At 52.9% G+C, this 27,998-nt stretch overlaps 2 protein-coding genes across 2 annotated transcripts in view; one reads left to right on the forward strand and one right to left on the reverse strand.

The window, feature by feature from the left end:
• SLC39A14 (solute carrier family 39 member 14) overlaps positions 1-11,945 on the reverse strand; it is a 50,414-nt gene extending 38,469 nt beyond the window's left edge. The window contains exon 1 of the mRNA XM_076073188.1: positions 11,927-11,945. The gene's annotated coding sequence lies outside the window, so the exon portion shown is untranslated. The remainder of the gene's footprint in view (positions 1-11,926) is intronic.
• LOC142930538 (uncharacterized) lies at positions 149-21,342 on the forward strand. The gene is made up of 2 exons (XM_076073180.1): positions 149-238; positions 13,491-21,342. Exon 2 carries the CDS (start codon positions 18,547-18,549, stop codon positions 20,011-20,013), a length of 1,467 nt encoding a protein of 488 aa, XP_075929295.1. The 5' UTR covers positions 149-238; positions 13,491-18,546; the 3' UTR covers positions 20,014-21,342.
• The last annotated feature ends 6,656 nt before the right edge of the window (positions 21,343-27,998 follow it).

Genomic DNA, 27,998 nt, shown 5'->3' on the forward strand with positions numbered 1-27,998 from the left:
TGCTGGAATTATATAGTGAATTGTGATTGCGGGCCACTGAGGCAGATTCCATCTCCTCAGCAACCCGCCACTACTCACCCTTGCAGCGCCGCACGGCTCTCCGAATCTCCGAGCGAAGGCTGTGGTTAAGCCTCCTCATTCTAGACCAGGTAGCTTCCACACAACATTGCGCACCCAATGAAAAGATGCCGCCCAACTGAGACCTCTGCTGTAAGCCTCCTCATGAAAGTGTGTGAAGGTAGGTGCTCATCGTATGTATTTAGCGTTTTTTATTGTTTAACCTTTTTTTTGTTTCAACGTTTTCCTCGGCGGTTTGTTTTGGCGCGCTTTTTACCCCAATTGTGCGTGTACAGCACCTGTATTATTTATATGTGTGCTATGTGTGTCTGTGTATCATCTGTGTCCTCGTGTGTGTATCTGTGTGTGTATCTGTGTGTGTTCTTGTCCGTGTATGTTTATAAATAGCATGGTATACTGTATCGTGGTGGAGTGTAGCGTGTGTACTATAGTGTGTGCATGTGCTGTAGAGTGTGGTGTACTGTAGTCTATGATGCATTGTGGCTTGTACACCCCAGTGTGTAGTGCAGCGCAGGTGGTGTGTATGTGTGGTGCAGGCTGAGCGTGTGGTGCAGGCTGTGCGTGTGGTGCAGGCTGTGCGTGTGGTGCAGGCTGTGCGTGTGGTGCAGGCTGTGCGTGTGGTGCAGGCTGCGCGTGTGGTGCAGGCTGAGTGTGTGGTGCAGGCTGAGTGTGTGGTGCAGGCTGAGTGTGTGGTGCAGACTGAGTGTGTGGTGCAGGCTGTTTGTGTGGTGCAGGCTGTGTGTGCGGTGCAGGCTGTGTGTGCGGTGCAGGCTGTGTGTGCGGTGCAGGTTGAGTGTGCGGTGCAGGCTGAGTGTGTGGTGCAGGCTGTGTGTGTGGTGCAGGCTGAGTGTGTGGTGCACGCTGAGCGTGTGGTGCAGGCTGAGCGTGTGGTGCAGGCTGAGCGTGTGGTGCAGGCTGTGTGTGGTGCAGGCTGAGTGTGTGGTGCACGCTGTGTGTGTGGTGCAGGCTGAGTGTGTGGTGCAGGCTGTGTGTGTGGTGTAGGCTGTTTGTGTGGTGCAGGCTGTGTGTGTGGTGCAGGCTGTGTGTGTGGTGCAGGCTGAGTGTGTGGTGCAGGCTGTGTGTGTGGTGTAGGCTGTGTGTGTGGTGCAGGCTGTGTGTGCGGTGCAGGCTGTGTGTGCGGTGCAGGTTGAGTGTGCGGTGCAGGCTGAGTGTGTGGTGCAGGCTGTGTGTGTGGTGCAGGCTGAGTGTGTGGTGCACGCTGAGCGTGTGGTGCAGGCTGAGTGTGTGGTACAGGCTGTGTGTGTGGTGCAGGCTGAGTGTGTGGTGCAGGCTGAGTGTGTGTGTGCGGGCCGTGCTGGTGTGAGTAGGGGATGTGTGTGTAGATCGATCGATGCGTGCGAGGGGCCTGGGTAACCTCTCCATCTGGCACTTCTACCAAGCGCCACAGTGGAAACACCAAAATAAGCCCGTGCTAAAGAACAAGGAGACACGCGTTCCCTCCCCTAGGTTAACTCAGCCTCAAATTAGTACCTGGTGTGGTGTGCAACCACCGCCACTAGGGAGACAAAGGCGGCTGGGAGTGGTACTGGCCACCCATCCCCTCGTGTGCCGTGCCCGCCTTCATAGATACTTGTCCCAGTGTGTTAAGGCTACACAGGGAATCTTTGTCTTTGTGGGTGCGGGTGGAGAGGTGACTCAGTGGTTAGCACACTGCACTACGGTACTATAGACCAAGTAATTTGAGCTCCAATCTTGGCCACAGCTAATATCAGTGGTAAATGATGCATAAACCAGTCTTGGGCCTCCCCTAGGTCGACTCAGCCTTAAATGAGTATTTGGTGTAGTGTGTAAAAATCAGCACCAGGGAGATAAAGTCGGCCATACATGGTTTTAGCCACACCATCCCCCAATTCTATTTCTGACAATGCGTAACATTTGTATGTATGTTGAACTATTTTGCACCGTACGTGGCCAACCTTGCTAATCAGCGGTATATTCAGGTGTCTTAGACTTCCCTTAGTGCGACTCAGCCTTAAGCAAGTAGCAGCGAGTCGAATGTGTTAACATGAGCACCATCAGGGTGAGAAATGATGCCATATTTGAGTCTGGCCACAACACTCCATTGTACACCAAATTGGACCTTACAAGATGGCCACGAACACCACTTGACATTACGGGCATAGCTGGCCAGGTGGCCCAGGGGTAGAGCGAGTGGCTCGCAATCGTAAGTTTGTGAATTCAAATCCTGACTCGGGGTTGACTTAGCCCATCATCCCTCCGTGGTTGTTAAAACAGGTACCACTTTGTGGGGAAGTCAACAGTAAGTGTTCTACAAATAGACTCACCACTGTCATAGGAATGTTGTATTTTCACCACTGGCTCAGTGCTCTAAAGAAATAAGCATCGATGCCTCAATGCTGAGATGAGCAGGGAGTCAATCTATTAATATAGATATATGGCTACTCAGGAGGATTAAATTGTATTTGTACAAGCATGAAGGGCCAGCGAATGCCAAATTCGTGAAGAGACAATCTAAACAAAGGAAAATATGTATTGACCGGACCTCTACTATTTTCTCTCCAACAAATTAAAGCCAACTTCCCCAAAAAGAACGGCAACGGTCAGACATTTACCAAAGCGTTCAAATAGCTGACGTGGCCGGTGGATGTGAGCTCAGCCGGCACCGCGGAAACCCTGGGCTCGAATCCAGGTGGCTGCCACCAGCGGTTAAACTGGGTTCTCAAGCCAAGTTATGGTCCCGGCCGATGACCAGCAAGTCTACAAAAACCACAATCACATATATTTCGTTGTCTACTTCATTTGGCTTTGTTCTTCGATTCCAGCTCTGGAAATTAACAAAAGAACGGTTTGGTTGCCACGCGACAAACATTATACTCAGGGGTAGGATAGGTGGGAGAGTGCTGCCCACTACTCTGTGTATCATAGGTCACTGAGGCAAGGCCGTTCTCTAACACAAATTATTTCACTGCCCTGCGAGAGGTCCTGGTGGATTATTTGTCTCAGCACGCGACAGCAAAGATGAAGATACAACTGAAAGGTTTGTTTTTTTGTTATGAGCAAACAGCTGTTACCCAGCATTCACCACAGTGCACGTATGGGTCCTGCTTCTTATGTCACGGGGCAGAGCGATTTCCTGCTCCATCGCACACTTCACCCTACAATGTGCCTCTTTGTAGCAACTACCCCAACAGCAGGAAGTCATGCGCCCAGCATTTGATCCACAGCCACTGTAGATTAATCAACATCACATTATGGGTATTTTTACACGTTCACTGGAATATTAAAATTTAATCCTATCATCATCCCAAACTCAGGCTTATAATCGTGGTGGTGAATTCGTGGGCATCACTAAGATGGGCCACAGCATTATGGGCAAGATGTCAAAACACCACCACCGTGCACAAAGTGGAACAATGCATAATCAAGAATAAACACCTCATTCGAAACCCAAACATCACACACCTGCTGGCTTTGACATTCCTCCTCGAAGACACCTGTGTAACCATCAAGCACATGGGAACATCGACAGGCCGACGTGCACTTCCCATTCATAAATGGGATATTAAGGAAACAAGCCACAGGAGTGTGATTGTGGCCATGCAACCCATTATATGGACCATATAGTAAACCACTCGTCTGCACTCCTGCAATGTATGAGGAACAGCAAAACTATACAAACCTTTAGCCCTCTCGTCATGGCGATCATAGTTTGACATGGGTATTTAGCTTCTGTACAAATTGGCATCATGTTATTTCTACCGACCGTGTATCTCGTATTTTTCATTATATCTATGCTGGTATGTGCAATCCAAAGGTTGAACACGAAATTTAACACTCTTCTGAAATTCGTGGTCTGCCAGGAAGTGTCTGTGTTGTTGGCCTGATTGGATGTGCTTCACATGTTTTTTCAGGTTTGTTGAATTCTCGTCTCTCATCTTTTTGTTGTATTTACCTCCGTGATTTGTTCTTGACACCTAATGAAGATCGCTTGCGTTGTGATCGAAAACGTCGTGATTGTTTTTGTTTGAATATCATTTTATTGTATTTCTACTTACGTGACTTTACCGAAAAAAACAATGAGTAATTTTATGCAGTCACGAAAACTTTAATACTTTATTATCACACTTCTACGGGGAAGTTACCATTGTAATTATGTGTAAGATGTGCCCTTTTTGAGGTGCCGTTTTGTATTTACAAGAGGTGGTCCTTTTTTGAGCTGCCGTTTTGTATGTGTAAGATGTGCGTTTGAGCTGCTGCTCTCGCTCTGGCCCCTCCCCCCCTCCAACCGTATTTCCTATTTAAGCTTCTGTTCATCCCTCCGCCCCCCCTCTCTCTGCCTCCCTGTCCGTCTTTCCTCCCTCCTTACCTCTTGGTGGACTTGTATATGTATTTCTACCGACCGTGTACCTCGTATTTTTCATTCTATCTATGCTGGTATGTGCAACCCAAAGGTTGAACACGAAATTTAACACTCTTCTGAAATTCGTGGTCCGCCAGGAAGTGTCTAATTGTGTTGTTGGCCTGACTGGATGTGCTTCACATAATGTTTTTTTAAGTTTGTTGCTTTCTCGTCTCTCATCTTTTTGTTGTATTTACCTCCGTGATTAGTTCTTGACACCTGATGAAGATGGCGTGCGTTGTGATCAAAACGTCGTGATTGTTTTTTGTTTTAATATAATTTACTTGCATTTCTACATACGTGACTTTACCGAAAAAACCAATGAGTAATTTTATGCAGTCACGAAAGCTTTAATACTTTATCATACTCTGGACCGTTTTCGACAAGCAGCGTATCATCAGAAGTCACGGTGGCGAGATGTTAACTACCTCGCCTGGTATACAGGAGGTCGTGGGTTCGATCCTGACCCTGACGCTTGTATATTTGGAGTTCACGTGTTCTCCCCGTGGGAGTGTGGATTTTTCTACGGTTTTCCCCTCCACACTTAGAATCATGCAATTAGGAGCATTTGCCTGCTATAAAATTTCACATGATACCACTTCGTTGAGCTATCATGTGTAATAGCCAGGTCGCTTCTGAAAAAGAGCTACATAGCTCCTGAGTGGCCCTAACCTGTTAAAATTAAATTCGTTAAAAGTAAAAAACACATCTTTGAACCGCTCCCTCAAGTGACCCGCAGTGGCATTTCACGTCTACATACAGAGCATTCCTGCTTGGCTGCTAAAGCCCCGCAGCCTGTCCCAACCGTGACACGGGCAGAATCAACTTTTAAGATGCCTTTCACAACCCCGCGGACTCGGCAACAAGAATGTGGAGTGGCGCTGCTGACGAGGCACAAAGTGCAGAGACAAGACGGGGGAGAGAGAGCCTGGCCGGGCATCCAGCAGTGGGCAGAGCACAGCTGATGATGAAATACTTCAAAGTGATCGCTTGCTCAAATGAACCACATTGAAACATTGTTGATAATTACCTGCTTACAGCAATGCAGTGACAGTGGCGGAAATTCCATATTCCCATGGCTGGGGTTGCCGACCATCCGGAAGACATCCACTGGACTAGGCCCGTCGTCCCCAGAGTGCTACACTCTTTTTTGGTGTCTACCCCGGGAGGAATGATGGGCTGAGTCAATTCTCAATCAGGATTTGATCTCGCAACCTCTTATTGCGAGCCACTCGCTCCACCGCAGAGCGGATTAATAGCAAACGTGAACCAGCAGTGGACAGAGCACGGCTATGGCAGATGGAGGATTCGTCGTGGCCTCAGTTGCGTGGACTCGGCCACACGGTCACCGTGACCTCCCGCATACCCGCGGGCACAGGAAGAGAGAGCAAGTGGGGGGAGGGGGAGAGCGAGATAGTGGGGGGAGAGAGATAGTGGGGGGAGAAAGAGATAGTGGGGGGAGAGAGATAGTGGGGGGAGAGCAAGTGGGGGAGAGCGAGATAGTGGGGGGAGAGAGATAGTGGGCGGAGAGAGATAGTGGGGGAGAGAGATAGTGGGCGGAGAGATAGTGGGGGAGAGAGATAGTGGTGGGAAAGAGATAGTGGGGAGAGAGTGGTGGGAGAGAGATAGCGGGGGAGAGATAGCGGGGGGAGAGATAGCGGGGGGAGAGATAGCGGGGGGGAGAGAGATAGTGGTGGGAGAGAGATAGCGGGGGGGAGAGAGATAGCGGGGGGGGGTAGAGAGATAGTGGGGGTAGAGAGATAGTGGGGGGATAGATAGTGGGGGGAGAGATAGTGGGGGGATAGATAGTGGGGGGAGAGAGATATAGTGGGGGGAGAGAGATATAGTGGGGGGAGAGATATAGTGGGGGGAGAGAGAGATAGTGGGGGGAGATAGAGATAGTGGGGGGAGATAGAGATAGTGGGGGAAGATAGAGATAGTGGGGGAAGATAGAGATAGTGGGGGGAGAGAGAGATAGTGGGGGGAGATAGAGATAGTGGGGGGAGAGAGATAGTGGGGGGAGAGAGACAGTGGGGGAGATAGTGGGGGGAGAGAGATAGTGGGGGGAGAGAGATATTGGGGGAGAGAGATAGTGGGGAGATAGTGGGGGGAGAGATAGTGGGGGGAGAGATAGTGGGGAAAGAGATAGTGGGGGGAGATAGTGGGGGGAGAGAGATAGTGGGGGGAGAGAGATAGTGGGGGGAGAGAGAGATAGCGGGGGGGAGAGAGATAGCGGGAGGGTAGAGAGATAGTGGGGGTAGAGAGATAGTGGGGGGAGAGATAGTGGGGGGATAGATAGTGGGGGGATAGATAGTGGGGGGAGAGATAGTGGGGGGATAGATAGTGGGGGGAGAGATATATAGTGGGGGGAGAGAGATATAGTGGGGGGGAGAGAGATATAGTGGGGGGAGAGAGAGATAGTGGGGGGAGATAGAGATAGTGGGGGGAGATAGAGATAGTGGGGGAAGATAGAGATAGTGGGGAAGATAGAGATAGTGGGGGGAGAGAGAGATAGTGGGGGGAGATAGAGATAGTGGGGGGAGAGAGATAGTGGGGGGAGAGAGAGACAGTGGGGGGAGATAGTGGGGGGAGAGAGATAGTGGGGGGAGAGAGATATTGGGGGAGAGAGATAGTGGGGAGATAGTGGGGGGAGAGATAGTGGGGGGAGAGATAGTGGGGAAAGAGATAGTGGGGGGAGATAGTGGGGGGAGAGTGATAGTGGGGGGAGAGAGATAGTGGGGGGAGAGAGATAGTGGGGGGAGAGAGAGAGAGATAGCGGGGGGAGAGAGATAGCGGGGGGGTAGAGAGATAGTGGGGGTAGAGAGATAGTGGGGGGAGAGATAGTGGGGGGATAGATAGTGGGGGGAGAGATAGTGGGGGGATAGATAGTGGGGGGAGAGAGATATAGTGGGGGGAGAGAGATATAGTGGGGGGAGAGAGATATAGTGGGGGGAGAGAGATAGTGGGGGGAGATAGAGATAGTGGGGGGAGATAGAGATAGTGGGGGAAGATAGAGATAGTGGGGAAGATAGAGATAGTGGGGGGAGAGAGAGATAGTGGGGGGAGATAGAGATAGTGGGGGGAGAGAGATAGTGGGGGGAGAGAGAGACAGTGGGGGAGATAGTGGGGGGAGAGAGATAGTGGGGGGAGAGAGATATTGGGGGAGAGAGATAGTGGGGAGATAGTGGGGGGAGAGATAGTGGGGGGAGAGATAGTGGGGAAAGAGATAGTGGGGGGAGATAGTGGGGGGAGAGAGATAGTGGGGGGAGAGAGATAGTGGGGGGAGAGAGATGTGGGGGGAGAGAGATAGTGGGGGGGAGAGATAGTGGGGGGAGAGATAGTGGGGAGAGTGATAGTGGGGGGGAAGAGATAGTGGGGGGAGAGAGATAGTGGGGGGAGAGGGAGATAGTGGGGGGAGAGGGAGATAGTGGGGGGAGAGAGATAGTGGGGGGAGAGAGATAGTGGGGGGAGAGAGATAGTGGGGGGAGAGAGATAGTGGGTGAGAGAGAGATAGTGGGGGAGAGAGATAGTGGGGGGAGAGATAGTGGGGGGAGAGATAGTGGGGGGAGAGATAGTGGGGGGAGGGAGATAGTGGGGGGAGAGATAGTGGGGGAGAGATAGTGGGGGGAGAGAGAGAGAGTGGGGGGAGAGAGAGATAGTGGGGGGAGAGATAGTGGGGGGAGAGAGATAGTGGGGGGAGAGAGATAGTGGGGGTAGAGAGTGGGGGGAGAGAGAGATTGGGGGGAGAGAGTGGGGGGAGAGAGATAGTGGGGGGAGAGAGATAGTGGGGTGGAGAGATAGTGGGGGGAAAGAGATAGTGGGGGGAAAGAGATAGTGGGGGGGAAAGAGATAGTGGGGGAGAGAGATAGTGGGGGGAAAGAGATAGTGGGGGGGAAAGAGATAGTGGGGGAGAGAGATAGTGGGGGAGAGATAGTGGGGGGAGAGAGATAGTGGGGGTAGAGAGTGGGGGGAGAGAGAGATTGGGGGGAGAGAGTGGGGGGAGAGAGATAGTGGGGTGGAGAGATAGTGGGGGGAAAGAGATAGTGGGGGGAAAGAGATAGTGGGGGGGAAAGAGATAGTGGGGGAGAGAGAGATAGTGGGGGAGAGATAGTGGGGGGAGAGAGATAGTGGGGGGAGAGAGATAGTGGGGGGAGAGATAGTGGGGGGAGAGATAGTGGGGGGAGAGAAAGATAGTGGGGGGAGATAGTGGGGGGAGAGAGAGATTCTCTCTCATTTTTTTCAAGTCTTCATTTATTAGGTATAGCCCCTGTGAGCCATGCGGCTCTCTAAGTCGGGTGCAACCGCAACAAACAAAATTTGACCACAGAACATCTTAAAGCGACAACGCGTAACAGACACATCCTGGAAAAAAACAGCAAATATTCCACGCAAAAAAACTTGTTAAAACGCTGTGTTAAAATCAATGTGGTGCAAGCCAACAACAACAACCATAAGACAATTTAGATTAACCATATGTTTTCGAATCACCAAAATAAAGCTGTAAAAACAATGTAACAACAGTAATCATAGTAACTGTGAATTTAAATTTAACAATAAACGATATACATAACAGGTACGACAAAAAGACTGCAGCCATAGCTGGCAGCACGACACTCCCCAGTGTATGATGTGTGAGTCAGCAGCAGAGTGAGTGAGTGTATGATGTGCGAGTCAGCGTATGAAGAGTGAGTTAGTGAATGATGTGTGAGCGAGTGGGGGGAGAGAGATAGTGGGGGGAGAGAGATAGTGGGGGGAGAGAGATAGTGGGGGGAGAGAGATAGTGGTGGGAGAGAGATAGTGGGGGAGCGAGAGAGTGGGCGGAGAGAGATAGCGGGGGGAGAGATAGCGGTGGGGAGAGATAGCGGGTGAGAGATAGCGGTGGGGAGAGATAGCGGGTGAGAGATAGCGGGGGAGAGATAGCGGGGGGGAGAGAGATAGCGGGAGGGAGAAAGATATCAGAGGGAGAGAGAGATATCGGGGGAAGAGAGAGATAGTGGGGAGAGAGATAGTGGGGGTAGAGAGAGAGTGGGGGTTGAGAGATGGTGGGGGAGAGAGATAGTGGGGGGAGAGAGATAGTGGGGGGAGAGAGATAGTGGGGGGAGATATAGTGGGGGGAGAGATAGATAGTGGGGAGAGATAGATAGTGGGGGGAGATAGATAGTGGGGGGAGATAGACAGTGGGGGGAGAGATAGTGGGGGGTTGGAGAGATAGTGGGGGGAGAGAGAGATAGTGGGGGACAAAGAGATAGTGGGGGGACAGAGAGATAGTGGGGGGAGAGAGATAGTGGGGGGAGAGATAGTGGGGGGGGAGATAGTGGGGGGAGAGATAGTGGGGGAGAGATAGTGGGGGGAGAGAGAGATAGTGGGGGGAGAGAGATAGTGGGGGGAGAGAGATAGTGGGGGGAGATATAGTGGGGGGAGAGATAGATAGTGGGGAGAGATAGATAGTGGGGGGAGATAGATAGTGGGGGGAGATAGACAGTGGGGGGAGAGATAGTGGGGGGTTGGAGAGATAGTGGGGGGAGAGAGAGATAGTGGGGGGACAAAGAGATAGTGGGGGGACAGAGAGATAGTGGGGGGACAGAGAGATAGTGGGGGGAGAGAGATAGTGGGGGGAGAGATAGTGGGGGGGGGAGATAGTGGGGGGAGAGATAGTGGGGGGAGAGATAGTGGGGGGAGAGAGAGATAGTGGGGGGAGAGATAGTGGGGAGAGAGATAGTGGGGGGAGAGAGATAGTGGGGGGAGAGATAGTGGGGGGGAGATAGTGGGGGGAGAGATAGTGGGGGGAGAGAGATAGTGGGGGGAGAGATAGTGGGGGGAGAGAGATAGTGGGGGGAGAGAGAGTGGGGGAGATAGTGGGGGAGAGATAGTGGGGGGAGAGAGATAGTGGGGGGGGAGAGAGAGATAGTGGGGGAGAAAGAGAGATTGGGGGGAGAGAGAGAGTGGGGGGAGAGAGATAGTGGGGGGGAGAGAGATAGTGGGGGGAGAGAGATAGTGGGGGGAGAGAGATAGTGGGGGGAGAGAGATAGTGGGGGGAGATAGTGGGGGGGAGATAGTGGGGGGAGATAGTGGGGGGAGATAGTGGGGGGAGAGATATTGGGGAGAGAGATAGTGGGGGGAGATAGTGGGGGGAGATAGTGGGGGGAGAGATAGTGGGGGGGAGAGAGATAGTGGGGGAGAGAGATAGTGGGGGAGAGCGAGATAGTGGGGGGAGAGAGATAGTGGGGGGAGAGATAGTGGGGGGAGAGAGATAGTGGTGGGAGAGATAGTGGTGGGAGATAGTGGGGGGGAGATAGTGGGGGGGAGATAGTGGGGGAGAGAGAGAGTGGGCAGAGAGAGATAGCGGGGGGAGAGATAGCGGGGGGGAGAGATAGTGGGGGTAGAGATATAGTGGGGGTAGAGAGATAGTGGGGGGAGAGATAGTGGGGGGAGAGAGATAGTGGGGGGAGAGAGAGATAGTGGGGGGAGAGAGATAGTGGGGGGAGAGAGATAGTGGGGGGAGATATAGTGGGGGAGAGATAGTGGGAAGAGAGATAGTGGGGAGATAGTGGGGGGAGAGATAGTGGGGGGAGAGATAGTGGGGGGAGAGATAGTGGGGGGAGAGATAGTGGGGAGAGAGATAGTGGGGAGAGAGATAGTGGGGGGAGAGATAGTGGGGGGGGAGACGGAGATAGTGGGGGGAGATATATAGTGGGGGGAGAGATATAGTGGGGGGAGAGATAGTGGGGGGGAGAGAGATAGTGGGGGGAGAGAGATTGGGGGGAGAGAGATAGTGGGGGGAGAGATAGTGGGGGGAGAGAGATAGTGGGGGAAGAGATAGTGGGGGGAGAGAGAGAGTGGGGGAAGAGAGATAGTGGGGGGAGAGAGAGAGATAGTGGGGGAAGAAAGAGATAGTGGGGGGAGAGAGAGATAGTGGGAGAAGAGAGAGATAGTGGGGGGAGAGAGAGTGGGGGAAGAGAGAGATAGTGGGGGGAGAGCATGTCCTTCCCCCGCACCTCCGATTAGCTCCGGTTGGCTACGTACGGTGCGAAAGAAGTTGAACATACGTACACATACATGGGGAGAGTGCGACGAGAGAGAGAGCAAGGAGAGCGGAGATGGAGAGCATGGTGGACAGAGCGTGGGGTTGGCAAGGAGAAATAGCAGCGAGGGAGAGCAGAGGCAAAAGCGAGCGGAGGGAAGCGATGCGAAGCAGTGAGAAGAGCAGTGGGAAGAGCAGGGAGAGGGCAGAGACAGCGGAGAAAGGAGATGGAGAGCAGGCAGAGTGCGTGGACGGAGCAGTGAGAGAGGATGGAGACGAGGGGGCGAGAGAGCAGAAAAGGTCGCTCTCACGCCGGCCGGGTCGCGGTGCAGGCGGCGAGAGACGGGGGGGCAGCGGGGCCCCCGACCGCTCCTCTGTGCCTCTTGCTCACTCACCTCCCACTCGCCTTTCACTCACAACTCGCCACCCATTCACCTTCCACTCACCGCTCTCACCTGCGTCTCCTCTCCTTCTCAGCGCGCAGCGCGCGGCCGGGTGACGTCATGGGTAGTGACGTCAGCCGCGCCGCGAACCCAGCGGGGGCGGACTTAACCTCGCCACGTGTCATAGTTCATAGTTTCATAGTTCATAGTTTAATTTATTTGGTATAGCCCTGTGAGCCATTCGGCTCTTGAATCGGGTGCAACAGCAACAAACAAAAAAACAAAAACATGAACAAGAAAACATCCTAAAGTGACGTTGTGCAGGTGCAAACAGAAAATCCAGGAAAAAACATCAAAATATTCCTGAAATAGCACCGTACACCAACGCTGTGTGCAAAAATACCAGTGGGATGCAAATCAAACAACAACAACCACAACACAACTAAGATTAAGGCCATCAGTCTAACTCCGTATTACAATAAACAAAAACATGGCCAAACCAAAAAACTTTTAGAAATCACCAAAATAAAGCCATACATGCAATGTAACAGTGATCATAGGAACTGTGACCGAATTTTTAACAATAAACTACATAAATAACATGTAACACCAAACCCTAGAGCCACAGCTGGCTGCATGAGTCACTCCACAAATAACAGGAGCATCAGTCGGAGTATCACATTTTTCAATGCACCTTTAACATCAGCACAGTAAATCAAAATACAGATAATACTTTGCAGCGGTCATCCGGAGCTAAACATTTTATTTTATTTTAGGCCACTGAATATCAGTGGCAGCTAGGGGTGTACAACTCCTCTAGAGCAGTTTTGAGTGAAGATCTCATTGGTAGTGTCCACGACTCCCTTCGTGCACTCACTCCGCACGTTTCCACTCACCACGTGCACTCACTCTGCACCATTCCACGCCCCACGTGCACTCACTCCGCACGTTCCCCACTCGCCACGTGTCCACGACTCCCTTCGTGCACTCACTCCGCACGTTTCCACTCACCACGTGTACTCACTCCGCACCATTCCACTCGCCACGTCCACTCCTCACGTGCACTCACTCACCATGTTGGTGTGAGATTCGGCGAGTGGGGGACAGCGAGTGTTGCTTGTGTAGAGGTGGCACAGCGCATTGTTGGCATCTCGGCGTATGTCCGATGACACAACAAAGCAGCAGCAGCAGCTGTGTCCATATCAACAGTGTGAGTTCACTGCTCAAATGAACATTGCGAAATTGTTGCGAGTGTTCTATTTATAGGCCTAAGGCAGTGGTGGAAATTACACATTTCTAAGGCGGGGACAAGTTTATCTAGACAGGATCCACGGTTGACTTCCTCACAAATTGGTACCCATTTTATGAACCCCGGAGATATTGATGGGCCAAATCACCCCCCACCCCAGCCAGGATGTTAACTCGCTACCTTCAGCTTGTGAGCCGCTCTCACTACCACTCTCGTGCAGTGTTTAACATTCGAAATGTGAAATTCACATCCTTTACTCAGCTTTAGTCCAATATTTATGCAACGATTGCTGAATTTAGTCCACATTTGTTACATGTTAAACGTTTGAGTATTGTGTGTATTTAAAATGACCTGACGTACCCCCCCCCCCCCCCCCAGGTCGCCTTGAGATAAAGAGGTAATGATTGTTCCTTGCTACTCGACGGGTCGACTCCATCTCCCGGTGAGGAACAGGCAGAGCCATCCCTAGCAGGGCCGGATGAAGGCACGGGGCTTTCGGAGCTGCAACCCAGGGGCCTCCGCCAGTTGGAGGGCCTCCAGAGATTAAGTGAAGAGTTATTTCATTTGTGAATGCTGAATTTTATTTGTTGTTAGTCTTGTAAAATAAAATTATATTTTCCTTAACTTTGTTTTCCTTTTGAAAATATTACTGGGGGCCTCAGAGTACCCAGAGCCCAAGGGCCTACAATACTTCCGTTTTAGTTGAAGGCGTTGGGGGGCCCACAGTGGGAAGTGTGGTGCCGCCGCAGCGGAGCCGCTCCGTCGGGGCCGTGCCCACCACCGTGACGCCACCACCGGGGAGCGACGACGCCGACGCTGCGCGCCCCTCGCCGCCCCCCCACATGAATGCACGCATACCCCACGTAGAGCCGGGAGGGAAGGTCACCTGGCCGACAGGTTTTCATCCAGAAGCCCCTAATGGGATCAAGCTTCATGGTTTCATGCGGCCGGGGAATTGGGCGACCTACCCCCGAGGCTGACCAGCCACTGCGGCACCGTGACCTGATATTATAATTGCATGGTTACGGCAGGGGCTGTAAAGCCACCACAGATGGGGCCACACGCACGCAGCACGGGTCAGTGGGCGGGGAGCGGGAGAGCAGAGAGCGGACGTCGGAGAGATCACTGCGGCGACGTCACCAGCGCTGGGATCTGAACATCAAAAGGGCGGGAAAATCCGAGTCCCTGATTGGACGGGAGGCCAAGGGGGCGAAACGGCAGAATTCCTTTGTTGTAGGTGGGATTAAAGGAAGGGGGATTCAGGCAGTAAAGGTTAGAGTCCTTCAAGTCATCGAAGTCAGCGGAGTGTTGGAGCCGGCCGTTCGAGGCGTCTGTGTGACGAGCTTCAACGCAGCCAGGCACAATCCTCCACAGAGACGACCCACAGCATTGCCCTTCTACAGCCTCCAGCACCTCAGATTGGAAGTCAGCGTAAGGGAGAGGTGAGTTTGGGTTAATTAATCAGAGGGTAGAAAGTGGACCGCCAGGAAGAATAAATTGAGTCCAGGATCCCCGAAGGATAGGCCAGTTAGAGTCTGCTGACTCACACAAACACAAGTAGTTTAGCGGGTTATTCGCGGGGAAAAAAAACGTCAGTAGAGGATAAAACTGTGTCATGTGGTCGCTTTGAGTGTGGAAAGGGGGGTGGAGTGCTTTATGTTCGTGTGCATACGCGGCTGTTTACGGTGAATAGGAGAGTGTAGCGTCTGGTGTTCGCGCACATGCGTGGCCGTTTAAACGGCCTTTAAATCAGGGCGGAGTGACTCCCTCCATTCAGTGGCACGCGTACGGTGGACACCCCTGCCCTCTAACCCCTGACCCCAAGCACTCGCGGGTGATTGGTGTACGGATTTGGGCAGGTGGCAGAGTCGGGTTTGTTAGCGCCTGGGCACGTAAGGCGTGTATGCGAACGGATCCCGGGGGCTAAGCGCCGGCCGGGGAGTCACGTCGGCGCGCCGCACCCCTTTTGTTTACGCACAAAACGGAGTTTTGCTTCGCGAGTGTGCCCACCGCAGCACGCCCACTACTAAGCCCGCGTAGCGCGTCGTAACCGTAAAGCCGTCGGCCCTACCGATTGAGACATGCCTACGCAGGCAGCAGCAAAGGCGGGAGCACAGGGGGGCGAGGAGTTGGGAGTCGGTAGCCCGAACCCGACAGAGCAGTCGGGGAGTAGCAGTGAGAATGAAACAGAGGAGGCGTGGGGCAGCAGCCCCCGCATATTGGCGTCAGAAGCGGTACGAACCCCCGCATTACCCCATGCAAAAATAAGGCATATATTTACCGGCCAGGGGACCCATCATGGAAGGCGTTTGCCCGCAACATTTTAGGGGCTAAAAAAATTAATAGGTGGACAGACGCACAGGCGTTAGAGCAACTGACCATACACTTAGATGGACGGGCGGCTGACTTCACAGAAGCCCTACCCGCGAGCACACAAACCCAGCTAGCAGAGCTAATGTGCCAACTTGACTTACAGTTCGGCGTGAGTAATGAGGAGGAGGCAAAGACCGCCTTAGAGGCACGCCACCGCCAACCCAACGAGGATTTGCGTGACTATGCCGAGGACGTGCGCACGCTAACGCAGCTCGCATGCGCAGGGTACACGGCAGAGGCAGTTGAGGACCTCGCCTCCGAGAAAATCCTACGATATCTGACTCGCACCTCATGGTGGCACCCCGATCTAAGCTGCACCCGCCTTTCCTTTCACACCCTTGTTGAGCGCGCGCGTAAGTGTGAAAGACTTTCCAGCCAATGCGCGCAGCTCCGGGGGCCGGGACGAGAGTGAGCCATCGCGAGCCTGGGCCCAGAGGAAGAGGAGGAGGAAGAGGGACTCACCCGCACGGTAAGGGGTCGAGCAAGAGAGTCTACGGGGCCCCGCGAGACAACCCCGGGCTGGGTAGCGGGGATACAAACGGGTATAAAAGATATACAGGATGAAGCGAACAAAAATGTGAAGACCATTCAATCCGAAATGGGTGAGCTTCGCTCCACAGTGGGGGGACTGGCCGGACGGGTGACCCAGTTAGAAGCCGACCTTGGGCAGCTGCGTACGGGAAGGGGGAGAGGGGGTGGACAGGGGACCTCCTACGGAACCGCCCCCCGGGCATGTTAACTGTGCGACCGCCGAGGACATCTACTGAGAGACTGTCCTCAGATCGCCCGCGCTAGAAACGCGCCAGGGTTAAATGCCAACGCCCCCTAGAGAGTGGACCACCTAGGGGTGCAGTCAACGCGGTCCCTTTACAAAACGACGATAGTAACAATGGTGAGCGAGTGACCCATACACAGATTCCAACCACAACACCCAAGGGCGCAGTGACGAGGGGCGACTGGCTACGGGAACTGGTGGCACGAATCACGGGGGCCGCGTCGCTGGTAGAAGGACAGGTAAACGGGCAGCGCACCCGGATGCTACTGGGCACGGGGGCGGTAGTCTCACTCGTGAGCGCCACGCACTGCAGCGTGCTCGGGGTTGACGTGAGCCGCCTGCAGGCCCCGGATCGCGCACTGCACACAGCGAGCGGAGCCAGGATGGGGTTGCTGGGAAGGATCTCCCTCGAGGTCCATCTCGGACACCAGGTGTGCACACAGGAATTCTACATCTCGAGTGTGTTGTGCCATGAGTATATTGCAGGTACAGACCTCCTGGAGAAACTGGGGCTCAACGTACAGCCCCGCCAGCGATGCGCCACGGTGGAAGGCAGCGGGGAGCAAATTCCGTTCCTAGGACAGGAGCGGAATCGCCCTCGCTTCACACCCGTGGCCGCCACCCTGGTGTCGGCCGTCACCATCGGCCCGCTCGCCGGGATGCTGGTGCCCGTAGCAACACCCTCCACCGACCCCACACACCGACCATCGGGCGAGGTAATGCTAACTCCTCACCCGGAGTTGGCGGCGTGGTACGGAGTTGTGGGGTCAGCCACACTGGTAAACGCAGATGAGGGCCGACTGTTTATGCGGGTGTTTAACCCACACAGTACCCCGGCAATGCTACGACGACGCACCATGGTAGCCACCATACACCCCCTGCACGCGTGCCACTCTAACGACTCGGTGTTTGCCCTCTGGGCGGAGGACCCTGGCCGCCCCGAGGACAACCAGGACCTGGCCTGGCGAGTCGGCCCGACTCCCCGAGCCGAGATCGTCCCCTTGCATGATGCGTTACATGTGCCTTGGGCAGATTTACCTAAGGAGGAGGCCGACCAGCTGCGCGGGTTATTGCAGGAGTACGCCGACGTGTTCAGTGAGCACGATTCAGATGTGGGCCGGACAGACCTTGTTAAGCACCAAATTGACACCGGTGCAGCCCGACCCATCAAACTCCCAGCATACCAAAGAGGCAGTCGCGGATATGCTACATGATAACATAATCCAGCCCTCGGCGAGCCCCTGGTCTGCCCCGGTAGTGCTAGTGACGAAAAAGGATGGGTCGACCCGATTCTGTGTTGATTACCGAAAGTTGAACGCAGTCACCCTCGGCGACGCCTTCCCCATACCACGCATCTACGACACCTTTGACAGCCTCGCAGGAGCACGGTATTCTTCCACCCTCGATCTGGCATCCGGGTACTGGCAGGTGGAGATGGCGGAGGAGGATCGTCCAAAAACCGCATTTACCACCCGGATGGGACTGTTTGAGTTTTGAGTGCTTCCGTTCGGACTCACTAACGCGCCCGCGACGTTCCAGCGGTTGATGGAGTTGGTGATGCGGGGCTTACAGTGGGAACAGTGCCTGATTTACCTGGACGACGTGATAGTGTTCAGTAGATCTCTGTCTGAGCACTGGTCCAGGCTGCGAGAGGTGTTCCAGCGATTGCGAGCAGCTCATTTCAAGCTCAAGCCGCGAAAGTGTTACCTTGCGCAGTGCGAGGTGGGGTACCTCGGACACCGAGTCAGTGAGGCAGGAGTGCGCACCGATCCAGAGAAGGTGCGCGCCGTAGTGGAATGGCCACGGCCGAGGAACCTGACGGAGATCAGATCATTCTTGGGGCTCGCCACCTATTATCGTTGATTTGTAAAGGGATTCAGCGAGATTGCACACCCCCTCACCCAACTCACCTCCCCTAAGAACCCCTATCAGTGGACGGAGGCCTGCCAGACAGCCTTCACCACCCTCAAAGACCACCTCACCCACACCCCCACCCTGGCTTTCCCCGATTTCACCACCGATTTTATTTTAGACACCGACGCCTGCAGTAGTGGGCTGGGCGCGGTGCTGTCACAGGTGCAGGGTGGGACGGAGCGGGTCATCGCATACGCCAGTCGGACCCTGAGTGGGGCCGAGCTGAATTATTGCGTGACTCGTCAAGAACTGTATGCCGTGATCTTCGCGTGTAAACAGTTCCGACCGTATTTGTACGGCAGGAAATGTCGGGTGCGCACCGACCATTATGCCCTGCAGTTCCTCCTTACGTTCAAGGTACCACGGGGGAAGATGGCCCGATGGTTGGCGCAGTTGCAGGAGTATAACCTGCAAATTGAGTACCGAGCGGGGCGGACGCACAAAAACGCGGACGCCTTGTCCAGGCGGCCCGTGGTGTGCGCCGAGACAAGGACGGAGGAAGCCTGCCCGTGCTTCACGGGGGGATGCTGCCGGCAAGCAGCAGAGACCCGAGGGCGCACCGAGACTAAAACCGCCCTCGCGGGAGAAAGTGCAGTATGTGCCACAGAGACCCCGGCAGGAGGAACCAGGGACCCGGAGGACCACCCGGCGAGCACGGAGCCCACCCCCCGGGGCCCGACGGGTCGCTCAACCCCGCCCGATCGAGTCCAAGAGGACGTCGGCTGTGCATTCCCAGGCCTGGATGACGAGCAGCTGAGACGGACCCAGCTGCTGGATCCAGATCTGGCGGCGGTGGAAGCGGCCCTACGGGAGAAGAAGGATGCCCTACCAGGACCCTGGAGTGGGTTGTATGCCCGGTTGTGCGTGCAGAACGGGGTGGTACGGGAGCTAACCGAAGCCGGCCAGCCAGGGTGCATCTGCGTTCCCGCCCAGGTGCGACCCCAGCTGCTAAGACTGGTGCACGACCACCCGCTCGGGGGCCATGATGGGAAACGGCGCACTCGGGAGACCCTGCGTCACCAGTATCTATGGCCCAAGTTAGCACAAGACATGGCCGCCTGGGTACAGGGCTGCCACGCGTGTCAGCAATGCGGGCCGAAACCAGCGCGATACCAGGTACCCCTGAGACCGTTCCGCGTCAGTCGGACAAATCAGCTAGTTGGGATCGACCTGCAAGGACCATTCGCGCGATCCCACCGGGGCAACCGATATATTCTCGTAGCGGTAGAGTACTTCACACGCTACCCCATAGCGGTGGCCATCCCCGATAAGACAGCCCTCGTGGTGGCCCGAGCATTCGTGGAGCACTATGTACTTAAGCACGGGATCCCCGAACGAGTCATTACTGGCCAGGGTAGTGAGTTCGAGGCAGAGCTATTTCAGGCGCTGTGCCGGGAGTTCGGGATCCAGAAGGACCGAACTATGGCGTATCACCTCCAGGCAAATGGGATGGTGGAGAGGATGAACCAGACTCTGGCCGTGAAAGATGTCATTCCTGACTTACAGTATCCCGGGGTTTACAAATTGAGTTGTACTTGCGGTGATTGCTATATCGGGGAGACGAAGCGACATGTCTCTGACCGAATTCGCGAGCACAAATCAGATTTGAAACACGGCAGAACGAATTCTTCTGCCGTGGCTGATCACTGTTACAACAGTGTGGGTGATCACGATATAATTTTCTCCAATACCAAGGTTCTTTGCAAACCCACAGATTTTTATCAGAGATTTGTTCACGAGGCAATTCAGATCTACAAACACAGACACAATTTCAACCGAGAAGATGGTTTCAAATTAAGCAACCATTGGAAAGATGTTCTAAATCGAACCAAATATTAAACTAACTTTCATTGGTACAGTATATTTTTTCAAGTAGTGGTACCCCAAACTTTCGCAGCACAGGCGGGTGCACTGCCGGTGCCACTCACTGTGCTACACCTTTCATCATGCTAAGTCCGCCAATCAAATGCTATTTTTTTACGCTAATTCCTTTAAGGCACCTTAATCCCTCTCATACAGCTTAAAGGTGCACTGCCGTGTGCTACACCTTTCATCATGCTAAGTCCGCCAATCAAATGCTTATTTTTACGCTAATTCCTTTGTCAAGGCACCTTAATCCCTCTCACACAGCTTAAAGGTGCACTGCCGTGTGCTACACCTTTCATTTTGCTAAGTCCGCCAATCAAATGCTAAATTTTTTATGCTACTTCCTTTGTCAAGGCACCTTAATCCCTCTCAAACAGCTTAAAGGTCGTAGTCGGAGCGTGGCTCTGTTTCACTCCAGTGCAGCCTTCGAGACAGACTGGTCCCTTCACCTGATGAAGGCCGCTTGTGTTGTGGCCGAAACGTCGTGATTTTTGTTGATTTATTTTTTTACCTACGTGACTTTACTGAATAGAACCAAAGAGTCTGGCCGGGAAGCTTAAACGCATGGCGGCCGCCAATAAACGGGACTGGGACGAACACCTCCCCTATGCTCTGTTCGCCTACGCCACCACGGTACACACATCTATGGGACAGACCGCGTTTCTAATGATGTTTGGTCGCGAGTCTCGCCTGCCCGCAGATCTGCTGTTCGGTGTCCCTCCGCCGCAATGGGAGGAGGGGAGTCGCCCCGTGGAGCACCTAATGGAGACCCTACGAGGAGCTAGGGGCCGGGCATACCCGCAAGGCGAGGCCGCACACCAGCGGCAGGAGCAGGGCGCCCGACCCCGAATGGAGACCCCCTTCTACTCGGCGGGCTCTAAGTTATAGCTGCACACCCCTCGCGTCGGGGCCGGACAGGTGGGGAAGGTAGCCACCTACTGGCGGGGACCCTGGACCGTGGGACGACAAATCTCCCCCTGGACGATACTGATTCAGGGGGGAGAGAGAGGCCGGGAGATGGTGGTCAACGTCCGGCGACTAAAACCATGGAGGGCGGCCCCAGCGAGGGAGAACCCCACCATTCGAGTACCCCGAAACCCCGAGGTCCCCACACCCCCCATACCCGGGGGCCTCGCACAGTATATGGGCCCCACGGAGCCCCGGGCCCCAGGGGGTCCCGACCCGAGCCAGGGAGGACGGGGGCGACGGCCCCTGAACCCTACTGCCCCCGAGTTTGTCTCCTAGCCCGCAGGTACCAAGGACCGAATAGAACCACTGGAGTGGAGGAGGAGACCACCGCCAGAACCCCGGATGAGTCCCGCGGACCCCACGTCACTACCTCGTGGAGGCAACCCAGGCGAGGTGCTCCAGTCAACCCGGGACGGGGACTGGCACCTCGGGGGGTTGTGTGGTGCCGCCAATGCGGAGGCGCTCCGTTGGGGCCGTGCCCACCGCCGTGACGCCGGCACCGGAGAGTGACGACGCCGACGCTGCACGCCCCTCGCCACCCCCCACATGAACGCACGCATACCCCACGTAGAGCCGGGAGGGAAGGTCATCTGGCCGACAGGTTTTCATCCAGAAGCCCCTAATGGGATCAAGCTTCATGGTTTCCTACAGCCGGGGAATTGGGCGACCTACCCCTGAGGCTGACCAGCACCGCGGCGCCATGACCTGATATTATATTTGCATGGTTATGGCAGGGGCTGTAAAGCCACCGCAGATGGGGACACATGCACGCAGCACGGGTCAGTGGGAGGGGAGCAGGAGAGCAGAGAGCGGACGTCGGAGAGATCACTGCGGGGACATCACCAGCGCTGGGATCCGAACATCAAAAGGGCGGGAAAATCCGAGCCCCTGATTGGACGGGAGACCAAGGGGGCGAAACGGCAGAATTCCTTTGTTGTAGGTGGGATAAAGGAAGGGGGATTCAGGCAGTAAAGGTTAGAGTCCTTCAAGTCATCGAAGTCAGCAGAGTGTTGGAGCCGGCCATTCGAGTCGTCCGTGTGACGAGCTTCAACGCAGCCAGGCACAATCCTCCACAGAGACGACCCACAGCATCACCCTTCTACAGCCTCCGGCGCCTCAGATTGGAAGTCAGCGTAAGGGAGAGGTGAGTTTGGGTTAATTAATCAGAGGGTAGAAAGTGGAGCGCCAGGCAGAATAAATTGAGTCCAGGATCCCGAAGGATAGGGCAGTTAGGGTCTGCTGACTCACACAAACACACGTAGTTTAGCGGGTTATTCGCGGGGAATAAAACCCTGCAGTAGAGGATAAAACTGTGTCGTGTGATCGCTTTGAGTGTGGAAAGGGGGGTGGAGTGCTTTATGTTCGTGTGCATACGCGGCTGTTTACGGTGAATAGGAGAGTGTAGCGTCTGGTGTTCGCGCACATGCGTGGCCGTTTAAACGGCCTTTAAATCGGGGCGGAGTGACTCCCTCCAATCAGTGGCGTGCGTACGGTGGACACCCCTGCCCTCTAACCCCTGACCCCAAGCACTCGCGGGTGATTGGTGTACGGAGTCGGGCAGGTGGCAGAGTCGGGTTTATTAGCGCCTGGGCACGTAAGGCGTGTATGCGAACGGATCCTGGGGGCTAAGCGCCGGCCGGGGAGTGACACGTCGGCGCACCGCACCCCTTATGTTTTGCCTCGCGAGTGTGCCCACCGCAGCACCCCCACTACTAAGCCCGCGTAGCGCGTCGTAAATGTAAAGCCGTCGGCCCTACCGATTGAGACATGCCTGCGCAGGCAGCAGCAAAGGCGGGAGCACAGGGGGGCGAGGAGTTGGGAGTCGGTAGCCCGAACCCGACAGAGCAGTCGGGGAGTAGCAGTGAGAATGAAACAGGAGGCGGGGGGCAACAGACCCCGCATCGTAACGGGGGAGTCGGGGGACAGCGGCCCCGACAATTCGGTGCAGGCGAGGGGCAGCAGCCCCCGCAGATGTTCCCCGGGCCTCTTCCCCTATGGACGGCCCTTGGGGCAGGAGACTGAGCAATCGCAGTCCTGCTGCAGTGGTGGTCGGCACGCTGCGCTATGACCTCGGCCTGCCCGAGTTCAATTCCCGGGCGTGGCCAAGACCTTGACGATGAGGGAAGTGTTTGCAGCACAATTGGTCGCTAGTTCGAAATTCAGTTGCTACAGCATTCGCAATTGCACCACCTTGACTTATAAAACCAACTGTTACGTGTAGCTGGCCAGTCGTGCATTGTTACACAACCGTCACTTTGACTGTCAATCCTTTAATAAAAAGTTTCTCAAATCGAAATTGAATATCACCTGAACATCGAACTCGCAACCAACTCCACTGCCGGCCGGCCGTGTTCGTGGATTCTGCGCCTTCTGCTGGATTCGCACGGCCTCTAAGACCACCTCCTCCCCTCTCTTCCTCCCCCTGCCGCCCTTTGCCCGTGTCGCCTGCCCCACGGCGCACGACTGCCAGTATGGATTTTTCCAGTCCGGAATTCACAGTCCAAAGTTACAAGTTCACGTCCTGGTCACGGTTGGCTCACGGTACATCTCAACCCTCCGCTGGGATTAATATAAATAAGCGTGAGAACTCAGCAGTAGGTGTGTTCGTCATGTGTCCTGCCATAGGAATGTGGAATTTGCATGATCAGGTCAGGGGCCAACAGGGTGGTGCACGCCTGTAATCCAACCCTGGCTCGCCAGAAGGCAGTACAGCGAGTTAACTAGTCGTCATCTGTACGGGGATAGAGTGTTGCCTCCTCGCGCGTGTGATGATTGGGGGGGGGGGGGGGGGGGGTTCTATGGGTGATCCGCTTTCCTTTCACATGCGTAAACACTCATAATTAATAAATTGCCGAAAACACCTTCAAAAACAAACCCAATGTGGCAGGGTCCACCTACAAAAATTCCTACGACTCAACGTAGCTCTCCTGGATGAATAGGCAACTGTAGTACTAACTGCGCGTCGTGGACACTATGTAGGCCACCCCGTTGTTGTTGACCATTTGCCCTCGGCAACTATCGCTGTGCAACGCGGATACAGCCGAAGTGCTGACAGGTCACCCAAGTCACACACACCTTTGCACACACACCAGCACTCACCACTCGGCAGGCATACTCACCTCTAACGAATTATTCCTCTTAATATGGGTCCCAGTAGTGGTCAAGGCGATGGTGTGGGAGGAGGGAGGCCAGGAGAGGCTGAAAATATAGGAACAAAGATAATGAGACAATAACTTTCAAATTAATGATAATGGGAAGGGTTGTGGGGAAAGGACTGGGCTGGGAAGCAGTGCATTGTGAATAGCACCAGCCATATCTAGCCCAATATAGGCCAGACCACGGGGAAGCGAGGCAGGCCCAGTCTCTACAGCCGCCAAGATGTATGTAGAACTTCTATCGCAACGTACATAGCCAACCGTGCTAATGGGAGGTGCGGGAAGATGGAGCCCTTCTTTTATCATGTGGTCCGAGGGTTGCCACCTGTGCTGGTTTTCCCAAAGGCGTCTTTTTTTTTAGGTAGCTGCTGCCCAGGGAAATCTGGGACGTGAAAGTCGCAGCTTTTGTCAATGGCACAATAATTACAGACCGCTCAACAAATTTACATGTGGAACTCCTCTCTGCCACTACTCTTGAGAGGTTTCTCTTTCCATGGCCTGTCCCGAGGTCTTTGTTCAGAGTTTGAAAAATGTGTGGCGCACAGATAACGGCAGAGGACCTGGAGGGGAATTGCACTCTTCCCTCTTCTCCCCCACGAACCCTTGAATAAGCTAACACATCTATTCGATGTGCATAAACATGCACGCGCACACACACATGCAACTGGGCCATTGACAGCAGCATTAAATAAAAACTCGACCCAAGGTTCAGCGTGCTGTAAACTCGCCCATCATGCCATCTCTGTCATCTCTCCATCGCGGTGGTGCAGATCTTGGCCGCTGATTGCCGTGTGAACTGCCGCACGAAACTTCTCTACCAACGCGATTTTATGGTGCTGCGGTTAGAGGTCGGTTAAACACACTTCGCCATTGTGTTATCTTTGACTCGAGAGGCCAATGTCATAATGAAAACAATAAACACTGGACAATCTCGAGTTTTTAAAAATAAATTGCCGATGGAGCAGTGACCATGTACTGGTGTTTAACATGTTTTTTTTACATTCATTATGCGTGTATGTTGAATTTATTTCACACCGTACGTAGCCAACCGTGCTAATTTGAGGTGTACAGGAAGGAAAATAAATTAAACACAAAAAGCAGTTGTAAAGAAATTCGTTTTCAATCTAGATTTAAAAGTGCATAGCTCCAGTGGCTTCCGATTACTGGAAGAGCATTCCAGATGGCGGCAGAAGCGCATCTGAAAGCACGCGAAGCAGTGATCGTTTTGGTTGCTTGTTAACCAAAAGCCGCTGCAGTGGAATGATCACAGCTGTGATCAATCAGTTTCAGTTTCATTTATTTGGTATAGCCCTGTGAACCATAAGGCTCTTCAATCGGTTGCAACCACAACAAACAAAAAACATGAACAAAAAAACATCTTAAAGTGACTATGTGATTATGCAAACAGAAAATCCAGGAAAAAACAGTAAAATATTCATGAAAGAGCACCGTACACCAACGCTGTGCAAAAATCCCAGTGGGATGCAAGTCAAACAACAACAATAACCACAAGACAACTTAAATTAAGGCCATCAGTCTAACTCCATACTACAACAAACATGGCCAAACCAAAAAACTTTTCGAAATCACCAAAATAAAGCCATAATTGCAAACAGTGATCATAGGGACTGTGAACGAATTTTTAACAATAAACTACATAAATAACATGTAACACGAAATCCTAGAGCCATAGCTGGCTGCATGAGTCACTCCACAAAAACAGGAGCATCAGTCGGAGTATCAAATTTTTCAATGCACCTTTAAGATAAGCACACTAAATCAAAATACAGATAATACTTTGCAGCGGTCATCCGGAGCGAAACATTTTATTTCATTTTAGGCCACTGAACAGCAGTGGCAGCTATGGGTGTACAACTCCTCTAGAGCATATTCTTGGTTCTTTCGGTAAAGTCACGTTGAAGGGATAAAATAACATAATAAAATATATAAAACAATACAATTCTCACGCTTCAACGTGACTTTACCGAAAGAACCAAGAATATGAATCACTGCAGTCACGAAAGCTTTAAATCAAAATTCCTCTAGAGCAGTTTTGAGTGAAGATCTCATAGCAGTGGTTCTTAACCTTGTTGGAGGTACCGAACCCCACCAGTTTCATATGCGCATTCACCGAACCCCTATTTAGTGAAAAATAAAATGTGATTTTTTTCAAATTCAAGACATAGATATGTTTTTTACTGGTACACAAAATGAGCCGTGCATGAACATTACCTTGTTCAAAGAATAAAACCAACACAATGCATAAACTCACAACAAATTACATACCTGGAAATCAATGTGACTTCTGCTGTTGCCTTTGAGAGATCAGTTCAGATATGCGTGGCTTCACCTTGGCAAGTGCCACTCTCATGTCATTTTCACAGCAAAGTCTGTTCCTTTTCTTCGTTTTTATGTCCAGCATCCTCGAAAAGGATTGCTCACAAAGATATGTTGTAACAAATGGTATACAAAAAATCCAGGGCTTTCTTAGCAATAACTGGATACTTGTTCATTTGTCGACACCAAAACGTTGAGAGCGTTGTTGTTCTGAAGAGTTGCTGTTGAACCTGGCTCTGCTGAATTTCAATGATTTCGTCGAGGAATTAATCATTGACATCTGCTGTTTCAACAGCAAACGTGAACGGCTGTCTCACCCATGCTGGATATGACTCTCTTGTAGGGAAATATCCGTCGAGAGACTTTGCAAGCTCATCTAAGTGCGTGGCAATTGTTTGCTTCAGTTCCGTGGATACAGAAATATCTCCGATTCCAGACACATCTTCGATCTTACTTGCACAGTCGTCCAGAAGTGGGAAGTTTGCGAAGTTATTGTTCTCTGTTCGTCGTTTCCATAACGGTAGCTTTTTTTGAAAAGCCTTCAGGTGTTCTTCCGCTTCCATGATATTGACTCCACCACCCTGCATCTGCTGATTGAGATGATTGAGAGCTGCGAATATATCAGCCATGTATGCTAAAATGAGAATGAACTCAGGATTTTTGAAGCAATCTGCATGGCAGTGTTGGTGCTCTTGCAAAAACAGGGCTAATTCCACACGCATGGCAAAAACACGATTCAGCACCTATCCCCGGGATAACCACCGAATATTAGAATGGAGCAGAAGTACCTCAAATTCAGAGCCCATTTCTTTACACAGCTCACTGAAGATGCGGTGCCTCAGAGCACTTTTTCGCACATAGTTCACACATTCCACCACAGTTTTTAATACTTCTGCCATTTTTGGAGGTAAGGTTTTTGTTGCCAACGCATGCCTGTGCAGAATACAATGCGTCACAATGATGTGTGGTGCATCGGCCTTTACTAGCGCACCAAAACCAGACTTTCTTCCCAGCATGACTGGAGCTCCGTCCGTACAAACTGCAGGAACCATATCCCATGAAAGATTGTTGTCTCTGAAGAAGTCATCCACAAGCTTCTTCACATCGGCTGCCTTCGTTGTTGTTGTAAGAGGCTTACAAAATAAAAACTCTTCTTTTATCATGTCGTCTTTCACATAGCGTACAAAAACAGCAAGCTGGCTTAGATCAGAAACGTCTGTGGTTTCGTCGAGTTGAAGGCTGAATTTTGCCGGGCTTGAAATCAGATCCGCGACTACTTGAGCCAAGATGTCTTTACTCATGTCTTCTATTCTGTCACTGACGGTGTCATTTGAAAGGGGAATTTGGGATAATTTACCTTCGGCCGCTGTTCCGAGTATCAGATTCGCCATCTTTAATGCAGCTGGTTTCACAAGTGTTTCACCAATGGTGTGTGGCTTGCCCTGCTTTGCGATCAGGTAAGCAACTTCGTACGATGCTGTCAGGATCGGTTTGTTA

This window comes from Petromyzon marinus, chromosome 41 (genome assembly GCF_048934315.1).
Source record: "Petromyzon marinus isolate PM22_M1 ecotype Great Lakes invasive population chromosome 41, UKy_Petmar_22M1.pri1.0, whole genome shotgun sequence".
NCBI lineage: Eukaryota > Metazoa > Chordata > Hyperoartia > Petromyzontiformes > Petromyzontidae > Petromyzon > Petromyzon marinus.